This window comes from Schistocerca cancellata, chromosome 9 (genome assembly GCF_023864275.1).
Source record: "Schistocerca cancellata isolate TAMUIC-IGC-003103 chromosome 9, iqSchCanc2.1, whole genome shotgun sequence".
NCBI lineage: Eukaryota > Metazoa > Arthropoda > Insecta > Orthoptera > Acrididae > Schistocerca > Schistocerca cancellata.
Window position 1 is genome coordinate 227,141,283 of NC_064634.1, and position 17,121 is coordinate 227,158,403.

At 43.2% G+C, this 17,121-nt stretch overlaps 1 protein-coding gene across 1 annotated transcript in view; it reads left to right on the forward strand.

Moving 5' to 3' along the window:
• LOC126101300 (nascent polypeptide-associated complex subunit alpha, muscle-specific form-like) overlaps positions 1-17,121 on the forward strand; it is a 131,011-nt gene that overhangs the window by 106,449 nt on the left and 7,441 nt on the right. Inside the window, exon 7 of the mRNA XM_049911979.1 lies at positions 2,240-2,448. Coding sequence (XP_049767936.1) covers positions 2,240-2,448 — 209 coding nt within the window. The remainder of the gene's footprint in view (positions 1-2,239; positions 2,449-17,121) is intronic.

The window sequence follows — 17,121 nt, forward strand, 5'->3', positions numbered from 1 at the left end:
TTTCAGTATTCTTCGATGTACAGATTGAAGAAAAGGGGCGAAAGGCTGCTCCCTTGTCTTATTCCCCCTTACTTGCTCTTTGGTCTTCTATTCTTACGCCGCGTGGTTTAGGGCGTCTTGTCACGGTCCGTGCGGCTCCCCCCGTCGAAGGTTCGAGTCCTCACTCGGGCATGGGTGTGTGTGTGTTGTCCTTAGCATAAGTTAGTGTAAGTTAGATTAAGTAGTGAGTACGCTTAGGGACTGATGACCTCAGCAGTTTGGTCCCTTAAGACCTCACCACAAATTTCCAAAATTCTATTCTTACGAGGTGTGATAAAAAACGGCGAATAGTTTTATTAGAAACAAAGTTATAAGCTTACATGGAATTAGATTTAATCTTTTTCGAACTACTGTCCTTGGCTACCAGTGCCCCTACCCCAACGTTGAATATATGACTGCAACCATTTCTGGAAAGCTTGTTTTGGAAGGGTTGTAAGTAGGCTGTTTAGGTTTTCTTATTGGTAACGCCACGTAGCGCTCTGTATGAAAATCACTGGCTGTGCTGTGTGCAGTCTGTGGCTAGTTTGCATTGTTGTCTGCCATTGTAGTGTTGGGCAGCTGGATGTTAACAGCGCGTAGCGTTGCGCAGTTGGAGGTGAGCCGCCAGCAGTGGTGGATGTGGGGAAGTGAGATGGTGGATTTTTGAGAGCGGATGATATGGACGTGTGTCCATCTGAAACAGTACATTCGTAAGAATGGATGTCATGAACTGCTATATATATTATGACTTTTGAACACTAGTAAGGTAAATACATTGTTTGTTCTCTATCAAAATCTTTCATTTGCCAACTATCCCTATCAGTAGTTAGTGCCTTCAGTAGTTTGAATCTTTTATTTAGCTGGCAGTAGGGGTGCTCGCTGTATTGCAGTAGTTCGAGTAACGAAGATTTTTGCGAGGTAAGTGATTTGTGAAAGGTATAGGTTAATGTTAGTCAGGGCCATTCTTTTGTAGGGATTATTGAAAGTCAGATTCCGTTGCGCTAAAAATATTGTGTGTCAGTTTAAACACAGTCATGTATAATTTTTCTAAGGGGACGTTTCAGGGTGTTCAGCTGTTCTGTGGTGAGCCTCTCAATATCAGGAATATTATCAAAACGTTTTCCTTTAAGCACGGTTTTAAATGTTGGGAAGAGCCACAAGTCGCATGGTGCTAAATCTGGTAAGGAGGATGTTGACAGGAACACTTTTTCCAGGCAAAAAATCACGAATCAAAAGAGATGTGGATGGGTGCATTGCCTTGATGAAGAAGGAAGCCATTGGACCATTTTTCTGTTCGCTTTCTTCTTAATCTTTTCGCAAATATTGCAGTACAACCGCGTAAGATTAGGCGATTTCAGTTGTTCCCCTTGGAACTAACTCTGATGGCACTACGCACTCAACATTGTAAAAAACCAATGAGCGTGACTGTGATATTCGAGTTTAAATAACGTGCCATTTTAGGGTGAAGAGATTCAGTGATTTTCCAATGAGAACTCTGAATTTTCGTCTCAGAGTCATACCCGCTGACCCAAGTTTCACCGCAGTTACAATTTTAGATACGAACGAAGACGATCCTTCAACTCCGTGCAAACTAACAGACGATTTTCCTTCTGCTCATGGGAACAATTTTCGTACACTCTTGTCTCATTTGCAAATTATCGGTCAAAGTGCTTTGCACAGACCCGTAGGAGATGCTAAGTTCTTCGGTAAGCTGTCGAGTAGTTATTTGTGTCTTTGATCGAACAATTTTTGTCACTTTTGCACATTTTTCAAGTTAATGTACGTCCCGATTCATTTCCGCTATTAAATCGCTCATGTCACTTTTAAAAAGCTTTCTGAGTTACAGCCTTATCTCCATACACCAATCTCAACATTTCGTGAGATTTTTTAAACACTTTTCCCAACTTGAAGAGGAATTTTCACGTGTTGTTCGAAACCCATGATGTGCGATAGACACGGTCTTACTATAGCATTCCTGGAAGCTGACTTAACGCTGCATGTCTCAACGGATCGAGCTATCGGACAGATTACTTCAAATGACTGTACCTTCTGTAGTTGCAGCTAAAAAAATTCATTCACCGTATATTTTGAGCCCACCCTGTATTTTCCCTCTTGTAGTCTTTTTCCTATAGCTTGCACCTATTTTCCGGAGAACTGCGAACACCTTGTACTATTTTACTTGTTTGTACTGAAACGTAGTGTGGCCGCGCTGTTCCCGCAGGACGTAGACGACGACCAGCTGCCCGTCCCAGCAGTGCCAGGAATCGCCAAAGAAAACGACGCGTGGAGGCCGTCGGTGGAGATGGCGTCGCCCCCGCCAGCGTCCGTGGGGCGGCCGCCGCCCCCAGGGGCGGAAGCAGACCCGCAACCGCCGCTCACGTGCGTCGCAGCCGCTGCCGCCTCCAACACTACACCAGCCGTGCCTCTCAAGTAAGACCGACCCCACCTCTGCCGTAGCCAGTGCTCGCTGCCGCTTATCTGAAGGCGTCTGCTGTCAGTGCCCTATCACGTTCACACTAGCGTGTTCCCTCGTGTTCGGTTTATAATTTCTCATTTATCTGAATTTTCGTTTGCTGGTATCCGAAGGTTTGATTATCGTGACAACATCGGACTTCGTAGGTATGGAGCAAACGAAACACTGAAACGTAGAAACTGCACACTAGCAACCGCACCAGTCGGGCTTCGAAAGTGAACAGCGATAAACTGTTTTAAATTAACTACATTGAAACTCGGTCGCCGGGATATCAATGGACAATAATCCTCTATCGTAAACATAGCGAGTTTTATAGTACCTAGTGTTTCATCTTGAAATGATTACTGACCATGAAACCTTGTCAGGAGACATTTTTCTCTCTCTCTCTCTCTTGTTGTATCTATGGGACCACTGAAAAGAAAAATTATGTGTTCTCTAGAAGTAGTAAACAAAAACAACGTTAATTCAAGTCTGAAACTGATTGCTCCCCCATCGTCACACACAGACCGGCAACCACTTCTGCAAAAAAGCCGAAAAGCTTTCGGATGTCTGTTTTAACAGAAAGCACCAAACTAGTACTCTCTTTACTATAACTGCATACGTACATTGTACCACCATCGCCAAAAAAATTGGCTAGATATCCAGTCAAATCTGAAATCTTATTAAGGTGGCTTTTTCATTACTTAAAAAAGCAGTCGCTACGCTCCTATCTGAAAAGGAGTATATGATAGTCTCTCACAAAATAACAGCTTCTCTCTCTCTCTCTCTCTCTCTCTCTCTCTGTCTCTGTCTCTCTCTCTCTCTCGTCTCGAACAATTTTTAATGTACCTCTCTCTTTTTTGCAATCACAGAAGTCCTATTCGTTGTTATACCTCTAAATCAAAGACCGTTATACATTTTTATAATATCACGGATGCCGTTTAATTAAACTGTCACCAATTCTCTTCTCTCTCTTTCAAGTTTTCATCGGTGACGGCGAGTTGGCATTCCCGTCCTTTTGTCAGATAATTTTCTCAATAGCAAACATCAGGAATTATTTAGCGTCGTTGAAAACAAAAATTAACTTCCACGGCCTTAATTCATATTTTAATTGCTTATAAAATAAAACATAAACTGATATTTCAAAATCTTCTCTGTGCTGAGAAGATATGTCTATGTTACGGAAACATACACGCAGATAACAACAGAAACTCGCTAATCCTCACCACAACAAAGCCTACGCGAAAAAGTGTTACCTTACAACACAATATTTCTTTTGTAGTAAATTCTTTAAAAACGTTTCCTAAAAATAAAATTCTTTCAAAGCTTTTTGACGGAGAACTCAGCTTTGTTTAAAAAAGTAGCTACGTACTATTTCGGTCCACTATGTGCATATTCAGATGGCAACCCTTGCTTTATTACATTATAATAATTGTCAAAAGCATGTCGTCTGCTCTGATACTTCCCAAGAATGATTGAGTAGTTAACTCCTCTTTATACGCTGTGTGGCTGATTGTATAATACAGAAAAATAAGATAATGTGTAAAAGTTGAAAACATATTTCTCTATATTATACAAGTCATGCACACAGCAAATAAAGCGACGGTAACTGCTAAATTATTCATCTGCAGTTCCAGAACAGACGATACACAGTAGTCGATTTCGATACGCTACTAGTGCAGCCATATAAAGATGGGTATCATGTCCCGAAATCGGTTGTTGCAGTAAGGCTTCTTAAAAGTATTTGTGATTGACTGTCCTCTTCATGAATAAATTCTTGATTGAATAACACCCACGGAGAGCACCAAGACAGAGCATAAATAAAATAAGATTAAAATCTTTTTTCTTACAAAGCAATACAGAAAGTAGGACACTTTACAGAGAGACTAATATTTTTATTGGACTCTTCTGCAATTCAGCAGGCAAAGAATAGCTGCTCACACCAACAACAACTCAAATGGTACTCTCTGGTTGCTGAGGTTTACGTTTGCTTCCCCTACACTCTTAAGTAGTTACAACTGTGGGTAGGTTCACGTTAAATAAGACAGTTAATTTCATAATATTTCTTTTCAATGACTTTTAATAGTATAATAGTATACGAACTTGCAGCATGCTACAGGTGAAGAATAGGTTCTCAACTTGTTTCATAATTCAAAGAAATGGTCGTAGCTCCGTCATAAGTAACATCTGATGACGGAGCTACAACCATTTACTTCAAGAATGATAGTCTATTGAAGTCTGATTACAGATAATGACTATTCTTCATTTGTTAGCATTTGCGGAATAGTAACATGATCTATAAGCTATGGCATTATACAAACAGTCCCTTCGACAATCAGTCAGTAATCAATATTTTCTTTCGATGGATTGCGTAAATTTATTACATAGATTAACATTAAAAATTTGTCTTTATTATTGACCAAAAAGAGCAACGTGCCCACACCATCTTCTCAGGGTCGCTGGCCATCTTACAATACACTGTTGCTCATTAAAATAGCAATACGATGACGGCGGCATGCAGAAAACTTCAAAATGGCATAATGTGTACTACTCGCTTGGATACGCAAATGATCAGAGTTCCTGAGCAGTCTTACCAAGTTAATGTGAGTAACACCGTTTACAATCTATATACGAGGAAACATTCATCAGCTTATTTCTCATCCATAAATCGCATTTAACGTTGCTTGTTTGTAAGAACATCATGTTAGGCCTCGCCTGAGAAGTGGGAAAGTCTATCAGCGCGTTTCGAAATTTGATAGCGGCAAGATCGTGGTCTATTTAGACAGCAGCGATATCGTTGCTCACGTTGGATGTGATCCCACGACTGTTATGCGAATAAGGAATCGATGGCTTCAGGAGAGCCACACTCAGCGTATAGCAGACAACCATCGGTCCCACGCGGCTGACACCTGCGAGGTCCGACATGTCCGCTTTTCTGTGGGGGATCCTACAGCCATGTGACACATGTGAGGCGTTTTGAGCTAGTAAATGAGCTAGTTTGCAGCAAAACAAGAATCAACTCTGGAAAAACATGGACATCCACCATGGCAACCATAGCAGCGTGGCAGCATGGGGGAGCACCGAATGCGTGTGTGTGCATGTATGTATATTTGTATGTTTGTTTCACATCTCCTCCTAAACCACTGAACCGATTTCAACCAAACTTAGTACTCATATCAGTTATTGTCCGCAAAAAATGGCTATGGGAGTAATAACCATCAACATTTCAAAGGAATGGATTGGGGGTGAAAAAGAAGTGTAGCCCATAACGCTCGAATACCATGACTATATTCATCCATTCTCTGTGACTGAGAGCAGGTAGTGACTTGCAACAACCTTTACACGTAATTTCTAACCTGTACTAAAGCTTTTCTCGGTGACAACTCCCACACAAGTATGAAAGAAAAGAAACTTCCCGGCAGATAAAACTGTGTGCCGGACCGACTTCGAGTCTCGGTCCGGCACACAGTTTTAATCGTCCAGGAAGTTTCGTATCCGCACACACTCCACTGCAGAGTGAAAATTTCATTCTGACAGAAAAAGGTTTACCGCTTATTATATTTTCGCTGTTCATGCAGAAAAACTGCCGCATCAGTCATGACGCTTTAATTTATTACTTCTTTATTTCTAACTGCATTCGCGATACACTTTCCAGTAAGTATTCACACATAGCTCTGAATTTATCTGCAAAATTATGTCAATGTATTACACACAGTATAGGAGATCCGTCGTCATAAACAACGAGATGTGAGAAAAACTGTCGCATCTCGAATGACATTTAAATTTAGCACTTCTTCGCTACTATAATCGCAAAACGTTTAACAGACAGTGACCACATGTGTCGCTGTATGTATCTAAAAATGATAGCACTGTACGAAACATAATTCAGGAGATATTACTTCATAAATTTTGTGCCGCATGAAAAAGAAACCACAAGCGGTAATTCGTTAGATACACAGGTGGAATTTGTGTTAAGTACATGCAAAAAGTATGTGTCATGTGCATATGATGGCAAAGCCACAGATAATAGCTCCTCGTAAGGCGCTGGGTCGACTGCTGTCGAACTTGGTACACATACTACACACATCAAAAAACATTTTGCATCACCCCGATTTCCAGAACTCCTGAACATAGACGTTAACTGTGGATATTGTATCACAGAAACAGTCCCTTTGACCGTTCAGAGAAGTCACTAAACCCGCCCGAAGATGTAAACAACTATGCATGAGCAGGGCCTATTAGACGGAGGGGGTTCGACAGCAGATCAGTTCCAGTCATTCCACCAGGAAGGAGGTACACGGTTCGTGTTGTCTGTAGTTCAACCATGCCTAGACGGTCAATATCGCGTTTCGATAGAGTACACATTGTTACTTTGTGCCAGGAAGGGCTCTCAACTACGGAAGTGTCCAGGCGTCTCGGAGTGAACCAAAGCGATGTTGTTCGGACATGGAGGAGATACAGCGAGACAGGAAATGTCGATGACATGCCTCGCTCAGGCCGCGCCCAAGGGCTACTACTGCAGTGGATGACCGCTATTTACGGATTATGGCTCGGAGGAACCCTGAAAGCAACGCCACCATGTTGAATAATGTTTTTCGTTCAGCCATAGGACGTCGTGTTACGACTCAAACTGTGCGCAGTAGGCTGCATGATGCGCAACTTCACTCCTGACGTCCTAGGCGAGGTCCATCTTTGCAACCACACCATGCAGCGCGGTACAGATAGGCCCAACAACACGTCGAATGTGCCGCTCAGGATTGGCATTACGTTCTCTTCACCGATGAAGTGTCGCATATGCCTTCAACCAGACAATCGCCAGAGGCGTGTTTGGAGGCAACCCGGTCAGACCGAACGCCTTAGACACACTGTCTAGCGAATGCACCAAGGTGGAGGTTCCCTGCTGTTTTGGTGTGGCATTATGTGGGACCGATGTACGCCGCTGGCGGTCATAGAATGCACCGTAACGGCTGTACGAAACGTAAATGCCATCCTCCGACCGATAGTGCAACCATATCGGCAGGATATTGGCGAGGCATTCGTCTTCATGGACGACAATTCGCGACTCCATCGTGCACATCTTGTGAATGACTTCCTTCAGTACAACGACATCGATCGACTAGAGTGGCCACCATGTTCTCCAGACATGAACCCTATCGAACAAGCCTGGGATAGATTGAAAAGGGATGTTTATGAACGGCCACTCGAAAGACCGAATCACCGTTGAGGAGTGGGACAGTCTGGACCAACAGTGCCTTGATGAACTAGTGGATAGTATCCACAAAGAATACATTCATGTATCAGTGCAAGAGGACGTGCTATTGAGTATTAGAGGTACTGGTGTGTACAGCAACCTGGACCACCACCTCTGGAGGTCTCGCTTTATTGTAGTACAAGATGCAATGTGTAGTTTTCATGAGCAATAAAAAGGGCAGAAATGATGTTTATGTTGACCTCTGTTCCATTTTTCTGTACAAGTTCCGGAACTCTCGAAGGAGGAGATACATATGGAGGAAGAGGAGATGGACAGAAAAGAGGGAAGAGGAGACGGACAGAGATAGGGTGATGAAAAGATAGAGGAGATGATGAGGAGGTAAAGGGAGTGAGAGGAGACGGACAGAGGGGGCAGGAGCAAATGGACAGAGAGAGTGGGGAGGAGCAGATTGACAGAGAAAGAAGGGTGGAGTAAAATATGGGCAGAGAAAGAGGCAGGAGGAGATGGACAGAGAGTGGGGTGGGATGGGGTCGAGGTGGACAATGAGAGACGGGGGGGAGGGGAAGGTGGTGGACAGAGAGGGGACCGAAGGAGACGGACAGGGAGAGGAGGAATGAGGAAATGGACTAAGATAATTGGAATAAATACATACCTGGGGTAACGCCAGGTGCTCAGTTAGATGAAATATGAATGTTACATGGAAACATTAAACTACGATTGCTTGCCTGTCGTCCCTCAGGCGGAATATACAGAAGTGTTACCCCTGCGCGGAGTGGCCGCGCGGTTTGAGGCGCCATGTATTGGTTTGAGCGACACCTCCCGCCGGAGATTCGTGTTTTCCCTAGGGCATGGGTGTATGTGATGTTCTTAGCATAAGTTAGTTTAAGTAGCGTGTAAGACCAGGGACCGATAACCTCAGCAGTTTGGTCCCTTAGGAATTCACACACATCTGAATATTTTAAGTGTTACCGGCGCTATATTTAACACTGCAACTTGAAGACAGATTGCGGAAGAACATTATTACACATACGTCTTGACTTCGTCTCTAAAGTACTTTAAGTTGGTTACGAAAAATTTTCGACTCGTTACCACGGAAAAATTTTCCTTTTGAGTTTTCATTCCAGTCTCCTTATTTCACTATTTCACAGATTTACTTCTCGCATTCAAAAGGCCTCATTCATTGTTGTCCGCTGTTTGGAACGAAACGCCAGGAGACAAAGCGTTTCTTAACCATACTCTTGACCATGCCTACTAACAACCACCTTACTAGAGTAACACAGAACTAGGAAATGATCTTCAGTGGTGGCATTTCGTTCCATTCTACACCGCTTTAGAAGGTGCCTAAAACGCCATTACGTTAAGTTGGTTACAAGCCGATTCACCTTCTCGCGTACAGTTTCATTACAAATGAAGCACCGTTAGCGTTTCCTAACTAAACTGCCGGGTATCAAAATTAGTGTTGCATAAGGGATGGCAAGCAACGAAATGGTACTTACTGTATGTGTAAAATAGGCGTTGACTAATGCAGGGTGTCAATAAGCGAATTTCCAGTTTCATAAGGCTGTAGAAAGAGAACCACTGCTCAAAATGACGTCAAATTTGAACAACATATTATTGATGCAGCGAGGAAACGTCCTGGAGCATAGGAATTAAAATTTAAAGAAAATTGCCGGTAGTTGGCGCTGTTGGAGTTTTAACGTAAATGGTGCCGGATACAAATGACAGATGAATCGTAATATGATGGCTATGGTTTTTAGTTGCACATTACTTCATCCGCGCTGTTCAATGTGCATGACTGCACAAGCTCGGCAGTCAACAGATGTGACCCTGTTAAGTAAGCCCATCCATCATAGCTCGATAGTACCACATTGGATGGAAAATAATGGTTTTTGATATATCATAAAAAGCAAAATGACATCGGTTTCTAACTATCGTGAGACTGGCGTAAAACATGTTCAATAAGCTGTCAAGCGTTTTCTGCCATAAGTCGGAATCAAGAAACGGCATGTTCCGTAGTAGATCGGAGTGTCTGACGGGATCACGTTCAGAATGGGTCTCGCAATGTTTGCTTTCAGTTCAGCTAATTGGAGCACCTAACACAAAATCTTTCAGATAACCCGACAGCCAGAAGTCACGTGGATCAAGATCAAATGATCTGGACGGCCAGGGTGTAGGGAGATGACGGCTGATAATTCCAGCATTTCCGACATGCCTCTGCAGCAGCCGCTTCACTGGCTGTGCAATGTGCGAAGGAGCGCCATCTTATTCGAAAAACATTATGCCCACACGTCCACGCTTTTGACGGCCTGGAATGACGCTGGTGCGCAAAAATCTCTCACAGCGTTTACCTGTGACCGACAGGACTCATTTCCTCGAAAAATACGTCCCTACGATATACTGCCCATATTCTGCAATTCCACATATTGGCATGTGTCTTGAGATGAAAATGGGCTTCGTCTGTCCACAGAATATTTCGTGGTCATTCATTGTCCACTTTCTTGCGAGCAAGAAATTACAGAGCGAGCGTTTGTCTTACTGGCAGGTCAGCAGGAAGCTACTCTGAACATGGGTGTGGATAGTAATACAGGATGTTTCATAAGATTTGACGCACCGTCCTCACAAGCATTTGAAACGTTCGGGTAGTGCCTCGTGCACTGCATGTTTGCGCACCACCGCTCGACTCCTTCTGCAGTGCTGTGGCCACATGTTCGACAGACGTCGCGCTACTTTCCTCCCTCTGACACACTGCAATTCAGAAGACGCTGTCTTTTCGAATTTCGTAATCATATTCTCCATACACTTAGCAGACATCAGACGAACGTCTTTTTTCATACCATAGGCTACTGGCGCAGAGTCACCGTTCTTGTAAAAGAGTTTTATTAGTAAAACGCTATCTTTCATTAAGACAGTCATGTTCGGCGTCTCGGACGTAAACTGATGAACAGTCGGTGCCGCAAGTCTGCTGGCGTACATATTCCGACGCTTACAGCGCCATCTATTGGCCAGATTTTCGATTTTTTTGGTTACATGATGTTTCCCTTGCGTCACTAATATGCTGTTCAAGTCTGCCGTAATCCTGAGCAGCGGCCTCCTTTTACAGCGTTTTGAAACTGGAATATTTATTTTGGATATACTGTACGGTAAAGGGTGCAAAATTTAGCATACATCGCTGTCACTTACGGCAATCACAGTGGCTGTAACACGGATTAGCATCCCTTCAAATTGGCCTTGGTGACAGTTACGGCTCCGTCATTTCATGCTGCTTCATCAAAACCCCAGAGTTCAATAATCGTCGTTGCTCACGAATGTCGGTGTGTCAGTTCATCCTCAACTCATGACCTGATGTTGTCAGTGGGTGAGATTTCAGAGAACATCGTGGTCAGGACTCCGTATAGGAATAGTTCAGGACAACACGGGACACTTGCGGTCTTGCGTTTTCTTGCTGAAAAACAACGCCACGCAGACATCAAAGGGGCACAGTCACCGGCCTAAGTATGTCCAAACAACCGGCTAAGAGAAGAAGTGATGTTTTGAGTATCGAGTGGCAGCAAGTACCATCACCACGGGTGCTGCGCTAGTGTAACGATGACGAATGAAAGCTGATAATGCTAGTTCTCCTCGGAGCCTCCACAAACGGATACATTCATTGAAACACTTTACACTGAATTGACAAATATCAGATACCTCAAAATATCGTATCGTACCTTCTTTTTCCCGGTGTAGTGCAGCAACTCTGTGTGGCATGACTCAGTAAGTCGTTGGAAGTCTCCTGCCGAAATACTCAGCCATGCTGCCTCTATAGCCGTCTACAAAGGGCTGCCGGTGCAGGATTTTGTGCACGAATCGACCTCTCGATTACGTCCCATAAATTTTCGATGGTACTCATGTCAATCGGTCTGGGTGGCCAAGTAATTCTCTCAAACTGTCCAGAATGTTCTTCGAACCAATCGCGAACAGCTGTGGTCCGGTGACATGATGCATTGTCATCCATAAAATTCCATCGCTGTTTGGGAATATGAAGACCATGAATGGCTCAAAATGGTCCCCAAAATGGTTGCCATGTCCAGGCTAGTACCAGAAGACCCAGTTCCTTCAATGTAAACACAGTCCACACCATCCGCGCCATTATGGAGCCACCACCAGCCAGCTCGGCGTCTTGTCGACAAATTGGATGTATGGCTTCGTGGGTTTTGCACCACACTCAAACACTACCATTAGTTCTTACAACTGAAATCGGAACTCATATGATCAGGCCACAGTTTTCCAGTCGTCTAGGAAAATATATAGTCACGCGCACAGAAGAGGCGCTGCAGGCGATATACTGTTAGGAAAGGCACTTGCGTCGGCCGTCTGTTGCCATAGCCCATTAACGCCAAAATTCGACACATTATCCTAACAGATACGTTCGCCGCACGTCCCACAATGATGTCTGCGATTATTTACGCAGAGTTGCTTGTCTGTTAGCATTGACACCGCTACGCAAACGCCGTTTCTATTGGTGGTTAAGTGAAGGCCGTAGGCCACTGCCTTGTCCGTGGTGAGAGAGGTAGTGCCTGGAATTGGGTATTCGTGACACACAGTTGACACTGTGGATCTTGGAACATTGAATTCCATAACGATTTCCGAAATGGAATGATCTATGCGTCTAGCTCCAACTACATTCCGCGTTAAAAATCTGTTAATTTCTGTCGTGAGGTCGTAATGACTTCGGAAACCTTTTCACATGAATCACCTCACTACAAATGAAAGTTTCGTCAATGCACTGCTCTTTTAATCCTGATACGCGATACTACCGTCATCTGTATATATGCACATCGCAATCCGATGTCTTGTATCACCTCCCTGTATACATAACCGAGACTCATCTGAAGAGACGGCTTGGCCTGATACCTGTGCCTCAGTGTCTCCTCCGCTGGACACTCTTTATTTAGGCGATATTAGTATCATCTAATGCTGGCTCTCTGAGTAGTCGAATCTGGCTATGACACCATTGTGCGAACAGAGGCTGAAAAATACAATAAAATAATTTTGACTCTAATAAAGTTTCCATGACAGAAGCCGAATTCATCACGTGCTGCATAGCATTTTCTCCGCAAGTCCCACAAGACAGAACATTCTTTTATAGACACAGCAACAGCGCTAACTGGCTGGTAGATACATAGTATTTTCTAAACAGTTATGCCAACGCGTCTTTCCATAACTGTCACACTACCATTTTCCTACTCTTTCTGTGACAATTTAGACAGCTCTACAGAGATTCATCATTTTAAATTCTGTGGTAGTTCATATACGTAATTCGCTCTCTTCATAACCCATGACTATATCTTGTAACAGACTTTCCTTATTTCTCCCGCACCAAGAACGTCAATCTATTCTTGTGCATTTCTTCTTACGACACACTGTGGGTAGTAACGATAATCGTGGCTGTGATGTCCTCAAAACATGGTGGCATCGCATCGGCTACAAAGAGAATTTAAAATTCGAACTTCCATTATACTAGGGCGTGCTGAAAAGTAATGCCTCCGATTTTTTTATGTGAAAACTATTAAAACTTTTTTTAAATAAACAATCGTTATTAACGTTCTACACTTTTATTCTTCGTGTCTATTTCTCAACATAGTCACCGTGGTGACGAACAGATTTCTCCCAGCGAGAGACCAGTTTGCTGATACCGTTATTGTAGAATGTTTGTCTTTGTTGACGGAGCTACAACCTCACCTCTGCTTGCACAGCCTCATCACTATCAAAATGAAGCCGTCCAAGATGTTCTTTGACTTTTGGAAACAGATGAAAATCGGATGGGGCCAAGTCGATACTGTATGAAGAATGGTCGATGAGAATCGATCTCGAATTAGAAACTCAATGACAGCACATTGTTTCTCACGTACCGACATAGTGACGTTACACACCGCCATGATACACACTATAAATCGGAGCCGTCTAGTGGCAGAGGGCTGCAAATATGTAGACATGAAGATTAAAGACGAAGAATGTGAAGAACATTTATTTTATTTAAATAGCTGTAAGAATGTTCTCATAAAAATGCGGAGGCTTTACTGAAGACTCTATCGCAATACACATAATTATCTGCTCTTTTCCCTGCTGTTCCGAATACGGAAACTGTAGTGAGCACCTGCTGGATTCTCTTCAGCTACTAAATGCATTGCTATATAAATAAGAAATCAGTGTACCACACGCTGACATTCTACAGTGTTACGTGCACCGCTAATCCTTCCTAAGTGGCTTTCAGTGAGCATTCTGTCCCTACAATTACTCAAGCTGTAACGCTCTTCGAACGAAAAAAAGGAATGTGCATTTCAGTATTACCCTTCTTTCCTTCAGTACAGTACTGTGTCATACCTTAAAGGTGCTCATTGATTAAGAAATGAACGCGCCTTGTCGTCAACTGAATTCGTTTTCATTTTTATTTTTTGAAGAAGTTGCAAAACGGAGACGCTTGTAATCTAATAATACTACACTATTGGCCATTAAAATTGCTACACCACGAAGATGACGTGCTACAGACGCGAAATTTAGCCGACACGAAGAAGATGCTGTGATAGGCAAATGATTAACTGTTCAGAGCATTCACACAAGGTTGGCGCCGGTGGCTACACCTACAACGTGCTGACGGGGCAAAAGTTTCCAACCGATTTCTCATACACAAATAGCAGTTGACCGGCGTTGCCTGGTGAAACGTTGTTGCGGTTCCTCATGTAAGGAGGAGCAATGCGTACCATCACGTTTCCGACTTTGATAAACGTCGGATTGTAGCCTATCGCGATTGCGGTTTATCGTATCGCGACATTTCTGTTCGCGTTGGTCGAGATCCAATTACTGTTAGCAGAATATGGAATCGGTGGGTTCAGGAGGGTAATACGGAACGCCGTGCTGGATCCCAACGGCCTCGTATGACTAGCAGTCGAGATGACAGTCATCTTACCCGCATGGCTGTAACGGATCCTGCAGCCACGTCTCGATCCCTGAGTCAACAGATGGGGACGTTTGCAAGACAACAACCATTTGCACGAACAGTTCGACGACGTTTGCAGCAGCAATGGACTATCAGACCATGGCTGCGGCTACACTTGACGCTGGATCACAGACAGGAGCGCCTGCGATGGTGTACTCAACGACGAACCTGGGTGCACGAATGGCAATACGTCATTGCTTCGGATGAATCCAGGTTCTGTTTACAGCATCATGATGGTCCCATCCGTGTTTGGCGGCATCGCGATGAACGCACATTGGAAGCGTGTATTCGTCATCGCCATACTGGCGTATCACCCGGCGTGATAGTATGGGGTGCCATTGGTTACATGTCTTGGGCACCTCACATTGACGGCACTTTGAACAGTGGACGTTACATTTCAGATGTGTTACGACCCGTGGCTCTACCCTTCATTCGATCCCTGCGAAACCCTACATTTCAACAGGATAATGCACGACCGCATGTTGCAGGTCCTGTACGGGCCTTTCTGGATACAGAAAATGTTCGACTGTTGCCCTGGCCAGCACATTCTCCAGATCTCTCACCAACTGGAAACGTCTGGTCAATGGTGGCCGAGCAACTGGCTCGTTACAATACGCCAGTCACTACTCTTGATGAACTGTGGTATCGTGTTGAGGCTGCATGGGCAGCTGTAACTGTACACGCCATCCAAGCTCTGTTTCACTCAATGCCCAGGCGTATCAAGGCCGTTATTACGGCCAGAGGTGGTTGTTCTGGGTACTGATTTCTCAGGATCTTTGCACCCAAATTGCGTGAAAATGTAATCACATGTCAGTTCTAATATAATATATTTGTCCAGTGAATACCCGTTTATCATCTGCATTTATTCTTGGTGTAGCAATTTTAATGGCCATTAGTGTAGAAGAAAATAACGGTCATTAGTGAAAGTTGTATTTTTTCCTTTCTGAACCATGCATACGCATATGATAACTTTGCTCTTCTGAAAACTACACAAAACGTTGCATAGAAGTTTACTCTGAAGAATAAGAAAAATGTTTTTTCTTAAAAGATAGAAGACTGAAAATCTTTCGATTACTTTTCTGATATACATCTCATATTTCGCAGATAGTAGTAAGTCATTATTACGCAGTATAACCGTCTATCGCACCATCCCGCTGGTATTTACTGTTGCATTTCGAATTGTTGTGATTGTTTACCTATAAGTAAAGCAAAGATTGACATTTTTATAAGTGTTTTTCGCGTTTCTCTATGAGAAAACACTGTTCTGGTTGCAGCCGGTGTTTCCTACTCTGTATATCATTCGCTTCATCTTTTTGATCAAGACAGCTGCAAATGCCTCAACATGCAGTTATTTGCACTTGAACTTAATCATCACTCTCACTGTAAACATTCTCTGAATGCCAGATGGGTGTTATGTTATTAATCAATTTAGGGGCACTTATGAACAGTCTAAAACAGACGCCCTCAGATAACATGTAAATGATGTCAATGCTGAAATCTGAATGGTGTGAATTCTGAAATGCTTTCTAAAATAGTTGCATCCAGCTTTCTAGCATATCGAGCAATTAGATTTGGCACCAGCTCCATTACGCAGCGTGCTTGCAAAGCTACATACATATTCATTGCACTTCCTGTATGTAACACGACTTTAGCGACAATAGATTAAGCTATCTGTTTCTGGCCTCTTGTGTACGTGCTCTGCGCTTAGCGAACTATAAAGTTTTAATCCGCAATAAATCGCCACATTACAAAGGTCCGTCCGCTGTGAAAAGCGTAGAGCGTGCTTTCTGTGAATTCGAGCTGAAAGCGCTTCTAATACAGCCAGCGGCACGTTTGCCAGACCTCGGGTCTGTGATTGGGATTAGCAGCGAAGTCCTTCGTAATGAGATTTTGTTTGTCCACTGTGATGTCCACTCGACTTCCAATCACGAGTTCTGTTGTATACACGGTGCAAAATGTTGCAAATAGAGACGCGATAGAGGACACGCACTGCGCGTAAAATAAAGTATGTTTCGCAGATATCTCGTATGCCAACAATAACTTGTTTTGCGCAGTTCCGTATTAAACGTTTCGACGCATTCCTTTTATTTATTTTCCAACTTTCATATCTCCAAAAACATGTCATGTTAGCATACATCTAAAATAAAGTAACTTCATTTCTGTAATAATTTGTTTCATGGCTCTACAGCTACAGAAGAGACAGCTATCGACATGAAAACATACCGCCACAAGGAGGGTTGCAGCTTGAAACAATAACAGTTTTCATATTGAGAGTTTATGGAATTCCATACATCTCATTGGTAATTTTTTCGGGAGAAACATCCCCATATAATCTGCAGGAAAGATCAATAGCTCCGATATCGCAACAAGTTATGACTATCGCCTTTTGCTTTTAAATCCGTTGTTCAAATACGAATTTTTATACAATTTAGACAACTTTTTAAACTGTGTTAAACTACTCTGACT